General features: G+C 32.5%; 1 protein-coding gene across 2 annotated transcripts in view; it reads right to left on the bottom strand.

The window, feature by feature from the left end:
* LOC114332231 (chromodomain-helicase-DNA-binding protein Mi-2 homolog) overlaps nucleotides 1-17358 on the bottom strand; it is a 128270-nt gene that overhangs the window by 59650 nt on the left and 51262 nt on the right. For both annotated transcript variants that reach the window (XM_050642712.1, XM_050642713.1), the window contains exons 11-13: nucleotides 15961-16109; nucleotides 10539-11215; nucleotides 571-1157 (exon numbers count right to left, since the gene is read on the bottom strand). In XM_050642712.1, coding sequence (XP_050498669.1) covers nucleotides 571-1157; nucleotides 10539-11215; nucleotides 15961-16109 — 1413 coding nt within the window. The remainder of the gene's footprint in view (nucleotides 1-570; nucleotides 1158-10538; nucleotides 11216-15960; nucleotides 16110-17358) is intronic.

Raw genomic sequence — 17358 nt, 5'->3', positions numbered from 1 at the left:
AGGGATGGTTCAATGAAATGAAAAGTCCACAAATAATGACATGGTTAGTATTTGCCTCCTCGTAGGCACGGATAGCCATTTTTCATATTTCTTACCCCAACCTGTTGCGCTAGAGCTTACAGATTTTGGTTCAATAGTAAATTTACAAAAGATTTTATATTTCTGTCATGTGAATAACTTTTTTCCAGTAATTCTCGGATTTCTTCTTAATTCGCTTTTCAACCCAAAATCAGTCCAAGATCCGTATTTTCTGCCATAATTTATTAAGCTGGCAACCCTGACTATCACTATCAATTTATTTGTTTACGAAAGATGGCGATTATGTTCCCTCTTTCCCTGGCTGTTGCTCTCTCATCCGGCCGCATTAAATTCGCTTCATGCCCATTCCATCCGTGTTGACAGTTCATTGGTTGACCCCCAACTACACTACCGCCGCCAAGCGGGAGCAACGGCGTACATAGCTGCCATTGTTTGACTTTGAGTTTAGAGGAAGGATATTAGATGTCAGTGGTCAAGCATTCATTTAATAGAGTATAAAGTTTAAAACCTTTATAAGTGTCAAGAACTTACCGACTGTCCGCCTCCTTTAGGATTTAAAGCTTCAAAGTTCCTCGTCAAAATATATTTATAATATTTCTTCTGCATGGGCGATAATTCGACTCTGACGATAAATTCAGATTTCGAAGGCATGCTCTTCAGCACATCGGCCTTGAGACGACGCAGCATATGAGGTCCCAACATCTCGTGCAATTTCTTCACTTGGTCTTCTTTCGAAATGTCGGCGAATTCGGCTTGGAAGTTTTGGAGATCGTTGAATTTCTGACCGTTGAGGAAGTTCAACAAATGGAACAATTCTTCGAGGTTGTTTTGAAGCGGTGTTCCGGTCAAGAGGAGTTTATAAGCTATATTATAAGCGTTTAAGATTTTGAAGAATTTTGATTGATTGCTTTTCAATCTATGAGCTTCATCGACTACCAAAACGGCCCATTCGATAGAACCGAGACATGCCGAATCGATCGAAATTAATTCGTAGCTGGTCAACAAAACGTTAAACTTGATGGAACCGGCTCTGATTCTCGAAGCTCGACCTCCTCTGACAGCACCATCTTCGAAACTGAGTTCGTTCTCACGAATCACGGCTCTGCAGTCCTTGTCACCTGAAAATTGCGAAATTAATTGAATCGTACAATAACAAAAATCTAAGATCAGAGTTGAATTATTTCTGCTTGTCGTTTGTATATTTGGAGTTATAGACCACGGCGGATCTATTTTGAGGTGGATGTTACCTGCGGGATGAGGTCTATTTTGCCGCGTCAACGTTCTTCGTATATGACGAAATCAATTTTTATAAGACTTCAAATATGGCGGTGAGGTCTCACAGACCTCGTCAGGAACATTCTCATCTGGCGCTTCGGTGCATATGTCACCCCAAAGAGGTTATAATGTATTTTTGAAAATTGTTTTGTGAAAATAAATGAAAACTGAATATTTTTTTATTAAAATTCATTGTAAAACTGTCAAACAATATTCTTTTCTCACAGTTCGTAGATAGTAATAAAATATTCATAATTCTCCTCCTTTGTGTGCCATGCTTGTTTTCAAGCGTTGGCTATTGTCGTAATAACAACCCAAGTAGCACAATAAAAACATTTTAGTTTTATTTAAGGTTTATAAAGGTTTTATTGTGGTAAATAAGAAGACAATGGTTTTAAAGTTGCCTTGTAGATATCCTGCCAGAACTTTAAAACTATTAAGGTGATACAGTAGCAATCAACAGGTAGCAAAAACGCGTTCCAAGATTGTGGCTGTAATTTTGAATATTTTCTCGAGATATTTGGCACACGTATTCGTAATATAATAAAGAATGGCGGTACAGAGCCCAATTTGAAAAATATATTAATATGTGGAAATTACTCTGTAATTAAATATAATATTAAAAAAAACGAGCCTGTACCGCCATTAAGAAGAACAAAAAAATACACTTTCTTCAAATAAACTTTTTTATCCGATGCCTAGATTTTGTGTCATTTTGGAATTACTAAAATTTTTTATTTCATTAGTTGTTCCAAAATGACACAAAATCTAGGTAGGCATCGGATAAAAAAGTTTATTTGAAGAAAGTGTATTTTTTTGTTCTTCTTAATGGCGGTATAGGCTCGTGTTTTTTAATATTGTATTTAATTACACAGTAATTTCCACATATTAATATATTTTTCAAATTGGGCTCTGTACCGCCATTCTTTATTATATTACGAATACGTGTGGCACATATCTCGAAAAAATATTCAAAATTACAGCCGCAATCTTGGAACGCGTTTTCGCTACCAGTTGATCGCTACTGTTTCCTCTTAAGCATTTGTCGCTAGTTTTAAAGTATTTAATAGAGTATCAAATAAGACTAATTAATCTTAATAGATAATTTGTCTTATTGTAGTTTTAAAATGGTTTATTCTCAGTTCACTTTAAATCTAATCAGTTTTATGAAGAACTTCCGGACTGTTTGGTTTTATTAGATTCTAGTTTGTTACCTTTTAGTTTTATTGCAGTTTTAAAGATTCTCCTAATATTACTAATAAAACCTATTATTAAAACTACTTGATCTTAAGACTATTATGTCAGTAAAACATATGCCTTAAAACTATTTTTTTAGTTTTCTTTAAAGTTGCTTTCTTAAAACCAATTAGTAGGCTATATTAAAATCAAACGCTCTTAACTGAATCAATTTGGTTATCGTAAAGACTAAACTATGCTTCTTGTTAGAAACAATAATACTAAACTCATCCCCTCTTCTGTCATGTCCAGAATGGTCGGCCATTTGTTTTAGAGCGAAACAGTGGTGTAGTGTGTTGTAAAAAGTGGAAGTACAGTTAGTATGGAAGAAATAAGTCGCAAGTACTTAAAATATAAACGAAATGGTCATTTTAAAAGAAAAATACAACACACACGGCACTACGACGCCTCGATTTTAGGTTAGATTCACATTAAAAGCGAGTGACATTATTGACAGCAACATTAAAACTAAACGGTTTTAATTCCAAGGCAACCTTGCATTTATGTAGGATATATGCTCTTGGAAAGGTATAAAATAAAACCATTTGATCTTAACAATTCTTGTCGATAGACCAAATAGTTTTATTTGGATTTCAGCCATATTGCTTTCTGGAGATGCTGAAAGCCATGACAATATAAGGCTTACATAAAAATTATAAATAAGCGTCTTAAAGACATAAATTCGATTTATTTTAACATTAAAATTGTAGATAAACGTATTTTTCTTTCAAATTAATATTTTTCGGATTTAAATTTTATTATTTTTATTTTTTAATCGCCAAAAGTCAGAAATTTTAGGGCGCTGAGTTATTTAGACCTATTTTTGTTAACATTATCAATACAGTTGGGTGCGCAAGTGTTTTTCTACCTTGACAGTCCGAAATAACCAAGTACTTTTTATTGTTTTATGGTTACAAATACGTATCTTTCTATCATAACACACGTAAAAATTTGTTGGCCTATATGAAGTATATGGGTTTAAAGAATCATTTAATATGGTAAATTGTCTTTAAAAGTCTCCATTAAAGAAACCTTTTTAAGTTTGCTATAAAACTGCCTGCAATTAAAGTGTCTTTTAACATGGTTTTAAAAGCACTTTCACAGCAGCTTTAAAACCAGTTGCTTAAGAAAACAAAGTTTTAAGAAGGTTTTTATTTTTGGTTTTATTGACCTCTTTCAGAGTGAAAGCTTTTATGCTGAAAGCGGTTTTATTGCAACCTTAAGGTTTACTTAAAAACCAAATGGTTTTAACTTTAGTTTTATTCTACAGTTTTAAAGCATCCTTAAGACTTAATAAACCTGTTCGGTGCTACTTGGGAAGCTGATGCAATGTTTCTCGGTTGGCAGGTATATGAAACAATTCCTTGACCGTTCGACCTGTCCATTGTCTAATGTTACGCAGCCAGTATAATTGTTTTCCAACCCAGCGTTTTCTTTCGATTTTGCCCTGAATGATCAACCGGAGTAAGCGATATTTAGCTCCTCTCATTATGTGACAGAAGTATTGAACCTTTCTCATTTTTATGACGTTGGTCAATTCTTGCTCTTTGTGCATGGTCTCCAGCACAAGTTCGTTGGATATGTGTGCTGCCCATGGGATTCTGAGCATGCGACGGTAACACCACAACCCGAACGCTTCTAATTTGTTGAGATTCTTCACTTTTGTTGTCCAAGTTTCACATCCATAGAACAAAACGGGCCAGACGTGCACTTCAATACTCTTAGACGTGTGGTCAATGAAAGACTTCTGCTGCACAATACAGAACGCCAGCTAATAAGGCTTTTTCGTGCAAGTTCTATTATGGTCGAAATTTCCTCATCACTTTCAACCCAATATCTAAAGTGTTCCACCCTACCTACTCAGTCTTCGATATTAATTTTTCTGACCACCATCCATTTTGTTTTCTTTGCCTTGATTGTTAGCCCTTTGCAATGCATTCGTTGTTTACAGCGTTTAACAGGGTTTGAAGGTCTTCCAGACTTTATGCCATTATGGCGGTGTCATCTGCGTATCTGATGTTATTAATGATTTCACCACCTTCGCGACGATGATTTAACGCTTCATCGAAAATTGGTTCAGTGTAGGCATTGAACAATGTCAGAGACATAACACATCCCTGTCTGACACTCCGCTTAATAGAAACTTTAGTTGAAACTTCTTGGTTTAACTTAATACAAGCGGTCTGATTTAATAAAGATTTTTGAGCAATCTAATGTCATATGTGTCGAGACCAACTAAGGTCCATAATTAAACTAAAAAGGGAAGTTCCCTAGGTTGGCCGTATACCATATAGTTAAAGAACTCTGAAGTAAAAACCACTTCTATGTAATTGGTATATTTATTAAAATTTAAAAATCCCAATGGATTGAATAAAATATGTCCCATTCAGAATGTTTTCGGACCTATCAGTCCATCATCAGTGAATTTGAATACTTGCTAAATAGCCCCAGAACCAAACAATGGTTGAATTTATAATTCGATCTACATTATGTCAAAGTAATATTGAATAGGCTAAATAAAGGCCGATGTTAAAAGACCTCCGGGAACATGGTGAAACCCTACCAGGAAACTTAAACAACCATCTTAGGCCAACGTTGACTACCAAGTTGGTAGTCACTCACTTGGTAGTCAACGTTAGCCTAAGATGGTTGTTTAAGTTTCCTGGTAGGGTTTCACCATGTTCCCGGAGGTTATATCTTTTAACATCGGCGTTTAGCCTGTTCAATATTACTTTGACATAATGTAGATCGAATTTAAATTCAACCATTGTTTGGTTCTGGGGCTATTTAGCAAGTATTCAAATTCACTGATGATGAACTGATAGGTACGAAAACGTTCTGAATTGGACACATTTTATTCAATCCATTGGGATTTTTAAATTTTAATAAAAATACTAATTACATAGAAGTGGTTTTTACTTCATGTTTAGAGTTTTTTTGTCCATAATTAAGTTCCATAAAAATTTTATAAACTTCTAAACTCACAAATATAAACATTATTTGTAAAAAAAGTGAAATTCATGAATTATACATTGTCAATTTTTGGCCATGATCAGCTGACAATCTTCTGTTGACGTCAAAATGAGAGTGGCCGCTGTTAACACTTATGTTTATAATGAGATTTTTTATCAATTTTTTAGTTTTTGGCGAGATTGATTAGAAGGCTTTTTAGTGTGAAAGAATTATTATTAACCCCTTAATGTTTTAACTCCAAAATTAGTTTATTTAAAAAATTATTGAAGGACATCTTAAAATAACTGTGTTATAATTTATTGTTCTAGGATGTTTGATAGTTTAAAACATTTATTGTTGTTAGGGTGGTTTTCTTAAAACTTTTGTAAATGGATGCCGTTAAGACAATATCAGATAGCGACGCCGTGAAGACACGAGGCTTATTCGACCTCGTAGTTGTCAAATGGGCCAAAATCGTACTTTATGGCGGTAAGTTGTCAAATCAACCTCGTACATTTTTTTACAATAATTCGACTAGAGTACTCTATAAGGATTCAAACGGTACCAATAACATTAAAAATAATTCAAAAATAAACATTTTACAGCGCTAGCAGGTGGAAAAGTTAAAAAAAAATTATCTGCCAATTAAGAAGTTTTATGACGAGATCTTTAAGACCTTGCTCCGTCAAATAGGAAGTTATTTAAAAACTGTTCCCGTAGATAACGTGTGGCATTCGGATCTTTGCAGAAAAAGTTGTGTCATGTCTTCAGTAATAATAATTGACTTATCATAAATCTCAAATAGGTCGGGAATAATAATAAAAAAATTAAAACTAAGGCCAATTGAATTTTCTATAACTGGTTAAACATGTTATAATTTATTACCCTTTCTGCAAAACAGCAATAAATACAAAAAAGGGGAGGGGGAAACAAGCCTTTTTTTCAATGTTTTTCAACCACTTAGATCGCATTTAGGGCCTTCATAATTCACATAGAAAATCTTTATAATACAGTAAAACTGAGCACCAAATTACATTAAAATCGATTTAATAGACTTTGTTCACAACAAAAACTATACTAAAATCACAATCAAGATGCGCTAAAAATAAACAAACCAAGACACTTGAACGTTACCGAGGAGCACTCCCGAATCATGCTTTACAATGTATAAAACTTTGTAAATCATGATTTGGGATTTATATAATGTATACATGGTTGCAAAAAAAGTCTGGCAACACGGTAATTTCTCGGAAACCGCTAGAACGATTTTTATCAAATTTGATGGGTAAGGGTCTTCTAATGCGGCAGATATTGTAGTGGTAATTACATCGTTGTCAAATCTTCCGTTTTTTCAGGAAATCTAATAAACTTTCTTATTTCAAATGGAACACCCTGTATATTTTTTGCGTTTTGAAATCCTTAAGAAATCATGATTATTTTTCATGTTATATTCCCTATACCTAAATGCCATAATTTCTGAGTAATTGCTACATTTATTAAAAAATTTTTTAACCAAATTACAAAAATCAATTGTTTCAGTCTGGGTAGACAATATTTTAGGTTCTTTGGATCATTGGAAAATTGGAAATAAAACAGGTCTTGCCAAAAATTCAGGTAGCTGATAGAAGGTTTGAGCTTGAATTTTAGTACTTCGTTATTTCAAAAATTATTTTTCATACTTTCGTTTTTGAACCTTAAAAATCGTCATTTTTCTTTTTTTTCAGTTTTAAATTGTTTATGTTAATTGTTAGCTCGAAAACCTTTGCAGAAAAATTACAAAAGACTTTTTTGTTTCCAATGATCCAAAGAACCTAAAATGATGTCTAGGCGGGCCGAAAAAATTGATTTTTATAATTTGTTTTAATAAATATCAAGTAATAACTCCGAAATTATGGCATTTAGGTATAGGGAATATAACACGAAGAATAATCAGTATTTTTAAAAGATTTTAAAACGCAAAAATATACAGGGTGTTTCATTTGAAATAAGTTCATTAGATTTCCAGAAAAACGGAAGATTTGGCAACAATGTAATTACCACTATAATATCGGCCGCATTAGAAGACCCTTACCCACCAAAACTTATAAAAATCGACTTTTTCGCAACCCTGCATACAGTCCATAAAGTAATGCATAAATTCATTATTTCGTAAACATCCCGAAACAGCTAGATTTTTATTTTTAAATCACATTTTTTGGCATATATATCATACTAGTGACGTCATCCATCTGGGTGTGATGACATAATCGATACTTTCTTTAAAAGGGAATAGGGGTCATGTGATAGCTCATTTGAAAGGGTATTTAATTCGCAATTCACTAATATAAACATTAATATAATTATTTATACAGGGTGTCCAAAAAATGATTTTTTTAAATGAAATTAATTGATACAAAAAGATGAATGTATGTAATTTGTTTAATTCTAAATACATTTTACTGCTGTTAGAAAACATAAAAATGTTTTATTTAAAAAATAAACATTCATTTTAGCTTAAAAGAAATGTTCAAATTGTCAAGAGGCAGCTTTAACGTTGAATTTAAGCGAAAAGAAATATTTATTTGTCAAATAAAAATGTTTTTCCTGTTTTCTGACAACAGTAAAACGAATTTTTGGATTAAATAAATTACATACATTCTTCTTTTTGTCTCAATTAATTTAATTAAAAAAGTTTGTTTTGAACGCCCTGTATAAATAATTATGTTAATGTTTATATTAGTGAATAGAGAATTGAATACTCATTCAAATGAGCTATCACATGACGCCTATTCTCATTTAAAAAACCATCAACTACGTCATTAAGCCCAGATGGATGACGTCACTAGTATGATATATATGCCAAAAAATTGTAATTTAAAAATAAAAATCGACATGTTTCAGGATTTTTCCTTAAAGTCGCCAGTTTTCGAAATATGAATTTACGCGTTACTTTATGGACGCACTGTACATATATTGTAAATATGTAATGATTTATGAGTGCTCCTTGTAACATATAACGTGTCTTGGTTTGTTTATTTCTAGTGTATCTTGATTGTGAATTTAGTATATACCATAATATCGAGGGGTTCGAGCGAAAACCCAATAAATACAAAAATTATGAAATCCGGTATTTTTATTTCTGCTGTAGTAAAAACACGTCACCTACCACTGGTAAATGTTATTATTTGATATTAACATTTTTAAGCACAATAACTAATAAAATGGTAAAAAAACATGGTAAAAACCGTTAACTCATATTTTCAAATAACACCAACCCGATATATAACTTTACTGATAAAAATACTTTGTTGTAAACATATTTATAATATGAGAATGCGGTAGAATCATTTATCTTCTTTTTCCTGTGTAAAGTTACTAATTTTATTCGAAAGATTTCTAAGTTAAAAACTGATAATTAATTTTATCGGAGATGAAGATTACAAAATTGTTCATTTTGACAAAATATATTCATGCGAAAATCCGATAAAGAATTTTAGACTATGATAGTTTATTAAATTTCAGCACACTTTGTTCCTGCGAAAACCCAGTAAAAGATGGCGTAAATTGACAATTGAATAATACGAAAACAAAAAAATTGGTTAGAATGGGGCTATATTTATAATGAAAAACAAACTCGGAGCTTCCAAGGTACCACAGCAAATCAATTGTAGTAAATTTAAATTTAAGTGTACTGAAAAGTTGTCTAAAACTATTGAAACTCTGTAGAAATTACTGGAGTCTAGTAGTAGTAGTTTAGTCTAGAAAATTTTTTATTGTGTATAACTGTTAAACTAATTAGGACTAGACTTGCCCCTAAAACTTCCCAAAGAAAGGAACGAACATTTAGTAAGAAATGTTTCTTTCCACTACCTTACCATGAATGAATTCCAGTGTGTCAAAAGTTTAAAAAAAAAATGCTGTGTATATTGTCAAATGATATAATAAATGCTGTAGCTAACAGTGATTCTACTGGATGATATTCTAAAGAGGACAATAGCGGAAAACGGTAATCAGTTAATAAAAATATCAGAAGATATTGGTTTGAATAAAAAAAAACTACTCTACGCCCTAAAGACTTACCTACCAACTCCGGGCAATTTACCAAAGTTGTATAAAAGTACCTTTCCAATAAGTGAAGCAAAGAAAACCGATTTGATAAAGTTGTGCCAAGAAAATATTTTCCAGAAGAGGTGCATGCTTGAATAACAAATTTAAAAACCGGTAATCTTAGATCGAATTCCAGATGTAATGATGTGAGAAGAATAGGAAGAAGACACATTTTACCTTTTAATTTTCTAAAAAGAATGCAGATTAATTTATTTTTGTTGGAATAATATACAATTAAAAACCAATAAATAAAAGTAAAACCCGATAAATATCACGTTTTATTTTTTTTGTAAAGACGTTTTTATAAATTAAACTTAAAATAAATTATTCTAACATATTAAATTCTCTACCATTTGGTTATAACAAATATTTGATAAAACTTTCTATGACGATTTTAAATCTTCTTCAAGCTTCCTAAAATCTTTAATCGCGATTTCCATTCCACGAATATACGTCTGTTTTGGATTATCGCGACATCGAATATTTTACTGTGCAAAATATGAAGAACGAAAGTAAATTGCAAATTATATTGTTGTTTATTGGAGTAATTATTAGAGCAAAATACTTTCGTATTTCTTATGTTGCACACTAAAATATTCTTTGTCGCGATAATCCAAAACAGACGTATATTCGTGGAATACACCATAACAGAATTATTTAAGGAAAGGTTTACTTTATCGTAATAAGAAAAGTAAAAAAAGAATGTTTTTAGTAATTTTTAAATATTTTAATTTATTAATATTCCCGATCTATTTGAGAGCCACGTCACACATCCAAATGTCACAGATCCGCCCTGGTCTATTGATAAAATACCTTTATGTTTAACCATATTATGACTTCATCAAATTTTATAGTTACAAATATTTTATTTAAACTACTGTTAAACCTTTTTTTAATGCAGTACTTTTGGAATAAAAAATAATTACTTTTAGAATGTGTTTGTAACTTACCAACATATGTAATACAATAAAAATCAGGTGCCCAATTTTCGAATTCTCTCTCCCAATTGATGATCGTTGAAAGTGGGACACTAATTAGAAACGGACCTTTGCAGTGACCTTCCTTGTAGAGCGAATACAAGAAGACAATGGTTTGAATGGTTTTACCGAGACCCATCTCGTCGGCTAAGATAGTGTCTATACCGTTGGCCCACGAATAACGAAGCCAGTTAAGACCCTCTAGTTGGTACTCGTGAAGCAATCCACTCTCGTCCAAATATGAGGGTTGTTTGTCTAGTTTCTTCTTCAGATCACTGCAGGGCTTATCTGGCGGTGGAGTATATCTGCGAGGACCGTTTCTATCGTCATCATCGATAAGTTCTTTAGCTTTCGGCTTTCTTCCAACTTTCTTCTTTAGCTTACCTCCAGCTCCGGATAAATTAGCAGCTCTTGAATCTGTGTAATATTCGATGGCAGACTTTAGGGCTGGGATATCGTCAGAATCTTCTTCCCAGGTAGCTTGATCGTAAGTTAGCTCTCGCCATTTTACTAAGTACAAAGTTCTTCCGTCTCGCATCGTACGGTGGTTGATGACACGATGGACTATTAGCCATTCTGGTTTTATTCCGTATCTGTAATACTTCTCTTCGAGTTCATCGTCGTTGTTGTTTCCACCCATTTTCAGGAATCTACAAATATGAATTAAATCTTAATCACACAACGTTTTTGCTGTCTTTTTTTTATCTACGACAATCTCAATAAACAAAAAGAAAATGAAAATTGACACAATATATTACTTTCATCACCAAAGTGTCAAACAAGTCTGGGTATTGCATCTCACGCCAGCACACTTTGTATCATAAAAACAAAGATGAGGCATGCAAAAGATGATGTTTTATCAAAAATGAATAACCATTTTCAATTTAGTTGTTTTTATGATGTTTTATATGGGAACCATCTTTCAAGATGGAAAGGAGAGATCACAAATGTGGTAAATACTCAATCAGACCACATAGAAACATCCAACTGTCAAATTCCTGGGTATCTACATTGACCAATAACTGCATTGGGATGTACACCTATTGCAGTTATGTAAAAAACTGAACTCCGCATGCTACTCAATAAGAGTGCTTAAAGAGTACTTACAGCAGGATACTCTTCTTACTGTTTATTATGCTAACTTTTATTCTCGACTACGTTATGGAATCGTGTTCTGGGGAAATGCAGTGGCAGCATCAGAGCTTCTTATCATTCAGAAAAGTAGTATGGATTATTCTTGGGATGAAAATCAAGGACTCATGCAGGGGGAAATTTATTTATTTATTTACGGCATCCATTTACAAGTTTTACACACAACAAGGCTTTTACAAGTTACACCTCAACAATAATAAATTATTAAAATAATAAACACATCAGAATAATACAAACATATTGTAAGAACAATACAGAACTACAACAAACTTATTACAAGATACCCCTTAGTTGTTTTTTTAACAAACCAATTTTGGAGTCAAAAATATCCATTTGTCTTGGCAGGCTATTAGCACTCCGAACCAATCGTGTAGTCGGTTCATTTATACCAAAATTAGTGTGGTGAAATGGCACTGAAAAGATTTCTGATTGTCTGTTGCTTCTACTAGGAACTTTAAGACTAAAAAGTGATATCAATTGAGGAACAATCTATGAAAGCATTAATAACTTTGTGTAGGAAGCATAAATCTAACAATGTCCTCCTTGACTCAAGTGTTGGTAAATTTAGACTATCTCTTACCCACTGATAGTCATATTCCTCTCTCCTGTATCCACTCTTATAAGCTGCTATTTATAAATTTAAACTACTAAATAGCCATCCAGCCATCTACATTTATGAATGTTAAAAGTTTCTTTTTAAGAACCCTTCATTATTAATTAACCATTACATCCCCAATCATACGGTATATGGTAGAACCATATACTATGGTGGAATACCTGGAGTATTATGGTCCGTTCATATATTCTTGAGAGCACAAAATTTGCCTCAAAGTCATAAAACGGTCGTAAAAGTAGCAAAATCATAGGCGGAGGTTCCGGAAGTGTTTATTCATTAAAATTAATGGATATTTACATTTTATCTTCCTTTCCAAAACGTTTATTGATATTCTATTTTGAATAAAATACGGCAGTAATTTTTTCCATATTCCTACAAACATATACGCACATCATCATCAATTTTTACACCGGTACTGTTGCATACAGTCAGTAAGTCCGTATATTCACCAAGAGAGAAGACAATTATCCTGAACGTTCACAATGCTCTAGTTTCTCAGAATCCCAGAAACACTGCTCGGAACATAATCGAGAGTTGTGCCAACATGACGGGCGTAGGGGAGTCAACAATGTAGTTACAGGTTCCTATCAGAAAGAAAAAAGCAAGGTATACCTAACCCAAATACAAACGAACAATTAAAGAGGGGAAAAAGCCTATTAAAATTGATGAATTTGTCAAAAAGGGTATTTGAAGGAAAATTCACGAATTTTTTTTCAAAAAAGAAATACTTAACCAACTTAAACAAAATTAACAACTTAAACAAGATGTTATAGACGACCCGGATTTGCCTCATATCGGACGAACCAAATTGTGGCAAGTTTTAACAGAATTAAATTTCTGGTGGGAGAAATCAGACCAAAAATCACTTTTGATCGACCTGGAAGAGATAATATGTTGGACAAGAAATTATCTAAGATTCATAAGAAAATTCCGGGATAAAGGAAGGCCAATCTACTATCAGGAAGAAACGTGGGTAAACTCAGGTCATAGTCTAACAAAAATGTGGTCAGATAAAAATATATCAAGCTCCAGGCAAGCCTTTGTGGAAGGTTGGTCTACTGGTATTTCCCCGCCTTCTGGTAAAGATAATAGATTAATAGTTTCTCACATTAGCAGTGAAAAATGATTTGTTAAGCATGGTTTGTTGGAATTTCAATCCAAAAGCACAAAAGACTATCGCGAGGAAATGACAACTGATGTTTTCGAAGAGTATTTTGAGCAGATGATTGGACATATTATAGCACCAAATTCAATTATAGTATTAGATAATGCACCTTATCATTCACGACTACTAGAAAGACTTCTAACGACTGCGTGGAAGGAACAGGATATCCTTGACTGGCTGCGGTATAAGTCTCTGCCTTAAGAAGATGGAATGGTTAAAGCAGAACTTTAAAAATTGCCGGCACCACAAATCCCGACAAAATGGCGAAAAGGCGAAACATCATAGTTCTTAGACTTCCACCCTACCACTGCGAATTAAATCAATTGAACTCATTCAGGAACAAATGAAAAGTTCTGTGGCTAGAAAAAATACGTTATATAAAATACAAGCTGTACGTGAATTGTTGAGTCTTTTCAACATATTACAGAACAAAACTAGTGAGATGCAGAAGACATGTAATAGAAGAAGAACCAAAAATAATGTGGGATTTTGATAACGTAATTTACACGACGGTAGAGACACACCCGCTAATTATTAACCTGCAAGACGACTCGGATTCCGAAGATGATTTTGTTTATTTTGAATTTGACTAGTTTTGTAATCGTAATTTGTATAATTTAAAAATAGGTATTAATCATAGACTTATATATTATCATAGACATATTGTCATTCAGAGCGAAGTGACGACACCATCTTTTTTATTTGGCTCAGTGCTGTTTCACTTTTACGGATAGTAAAGCTGCGATAGTAGTCCTCCCTTTCCGTACCTATACTCACACCTAATGTCATTTTAGTTTCTCGATACAATGTGCTAGAAAGAGATAGCACCAAACCAGTCCATGAGATCTTGTCAGGAAGCGCGGAGCGTAGGCTCACTCTGTGTTAATATATATTCTCCTTTTCATGAACATTTTTCAGTGCGTCACAAATTATAGAAAAAAAGGTAAGTCCGTGATAATACACATTTATGACATTTATTCTAACGTGACATTTTAGTTAAATCTGACAGTTGTCAAATTTTATTTTCAATTTGGAATAAAACCAAATCAATTGTGTCTATTGCATTTATAAAATGGTATTTTCTTTCATTTGTATAGTCTTATAAATTGTACAGATTATATTGATAATAGTATTATTTTATTTAATAAATAATTCTTTTTTGATTATGGCGCCATCTATCGACAACTAGAATAATCACCAAACTAGAATAATTACCAAAGTATTCACAGACGTGCCTTTTTTTCTGTCACATACAATTTAATGCGTTAGAGAGAAATCGAAAAACTGTGACGCACTGAAAGATGATCATGAGAAAAAGAATACCTACCTCTATGGTAATAATTAAATAAATGTTTCTTTTACAAATTGCAAGTAACTTTTTATTTTTAAATAAAATAAAGAAATTTTATTGAAACAAGAATACGATTTACATTAATATATTATTTATTTAGTTCAAATAAATGTCTTAATCATATACTCCAAGACACTGGTTGGTAATTTTTACCCAAAATCGGATTATCAGCTTTACAACTCTATTGTATTCCTTCAGATACAAGGTGGGTTAGTCGAAAACATCTTAAACTGCGAGTTTTAGGTTGGCTTTTTTGTTATTATATGATATTACTTATCCTCTGTATTTCATATTACTTATCTTCTCTAATGAGGGTCAAACTTGTAGCGAGCTCTCAAGAAATTGTGAACAGATCATAGTTGTTTTGTTTTTGTAACATGTAATGTCTAATTTTTAATTTTAGTTTTAATTATGATAATTATTGTTCTATGTACTTTAGATTTATACAATCTCTTTTTTTTACTTTTACTTTTACATGACGTTATTTGCTCAAATATGTAAAAATTTTATGACTATAGACTATAGAATAATAGACTAGTCACTAGTCCATAAAATCACAGCAGAAAACGCTTCATATTAGTATGTAGAAGAAAGCACTTTTGATCCATTTAAATGTTTTCAATACAGACAATGTAATGTTCAATATGGAATATGTGTGGAAGCATTTGAGATGTGGCTATATAAGAGAGTACTTCGAATCCCGTGGACTGAGTCACAAATGAAGAGGTCCTCAGAAGAATGAAGAACAACCGAGAGGTACCGACCACCATCAAATCTGAACAGTTACAATACTTCGAAAACATTATGTAAAATGAATCTAGATATGCCCTCCTACAAGCGATCCTGCAAGGGAAACTATTTGGAAAGCCAAGTTTTGGAAAGCCAAGTCCAGAGAAACATCCTGGTTAAAAAATCTCAGAACCTGGTTCAACAGCATTCATCACGGAAAAGTACATTAAGAATAAGAATATAGAGTATACTAGAAAAAATATATAGAGATGTTGCAAATATTTGTAGATCCTGAAGGAAAGATATTAAATGAAGTCGAGAACAAATGACAACCAAGTCGCTTTTAAGACCAAAATACTTTTTAAATTTAATTTTTTATTACCTGCTACATCTAGTGTCAGCTTCATCCATAGGTTCTTCAAGTTTAGGAGGCTCTTCCATGTCCCACTTTCTTGAATAACTTCGGAACATGAGAGGATGATATACATCCAATTGAAGCTCGGTTATCCAACTACAATGCCAATATGATAGCTATGAACAGAAAAATGGTCTTATGAATGATACAATAGTGATAATCACTAAGTATGTTTTGACTTGAATCTAGAAGAACGCACGCTATTGGTATTTTTCTCATTTACTTTTTAACATTCAAAATGTCAACAAAACAATGGTTTAAAAAAAAAACCAAAATTATTCAACATAGAGTCAAACCCCGAAAATTACAGAGAGTATGGTATCCACCAAAATAAACAGTTGTACTGAAATTAAGAGAGCTGTCAAATTGTGCACGTAAGTTGCATTTATCATATCTGGTATACTTGTCATCAGTTGTTTGTCACTATGGTTCTCTCTACCGAAGAAAAAGATATGTTAGTAGAACATTATTTCTGCTCATACGAAGTTGGACAGAATAATTGGTAAGCAATGGTTTCAACAGGATGGCGCAACAGCCACACAGCCGAATGCTTCATAAATTTGCTTCGTGAACATTTTGGTAACAGAATAATTTCTCTTCGCACAGATTCTGAGTATCCACCTCATTCACCGGCTTTAAAACCACTCGATGCCTACATTTGGGGTATGATGAAGAATTCCATATTTCACTCAGAAAATCCGCCAGAAACTGCTGGAGAACTACAGCAAAGAATAATAACTTATTTTCAACATTTGCAGCAACCACTATTCTTAAATATGTTTAATGATCTTCAGAAACGCAATGTAGCTTGTTTGCAACGCCATATGGTGCACATTTTGAACACATGTATTATAAAAATTAATTCATAAATATATTTTTTTATAGTCGGTACTCTTTATTTTGGCTGATACCATTGTTTATATAGGGAGATAGTTTATTGAATATTAAGAAAAATAAATATACATGGAAGAATAAATTTAGAAATTGAATTAATGATGTCATGCTACTATACATTATACAGTCCCTGCTCAATTTATTAGACTCACCCTAGAAAAAGCAGATTTTTTAACTTAAAAACACTTTTAACTTAACACCTTAAAAGTATCTTAAAAGTTATACGGAACTGCCAAATAGGTTAAATAATAATTACTTAATAATCGTGCTACATAATTAAATTAAAAATGGTAAATTTTTTTTTTGAATTGTGGATACTTGACAGATGGTAATAGAATGTGCTAAAAATGCGCAAGGACTCGACTTTTTTCAACTTTAGTTTTTTTTGTTAAATTAGTGATTGGTGTTCAATTTTCATAAAATTTAAAGAGGTGAGTGTTAATATTGTTCTATATGAATGTTTATTTTTAA

This window comes from Diabrotica virgifera, chromosome 2 (genome assembly GCF_917563875.1).
Source record: "Diabrotica virgifera virgifera chromosome 2, PGI_DIABVI_V3a".
In the NCBI taxonomy this organism is placed as follows: domain Eukaryota; kingdom Metazoa; phylum Arthropoda; class Insecta; order Coleoptera; family Chrysomelidae; genus Diabrotica; species Diabrotica virgifera.
The sequence above is the reverse complement of the archived record's forward strand: the minus strand, read 5'-3'. Positions and strand labels throughout refer to the sequence as shown.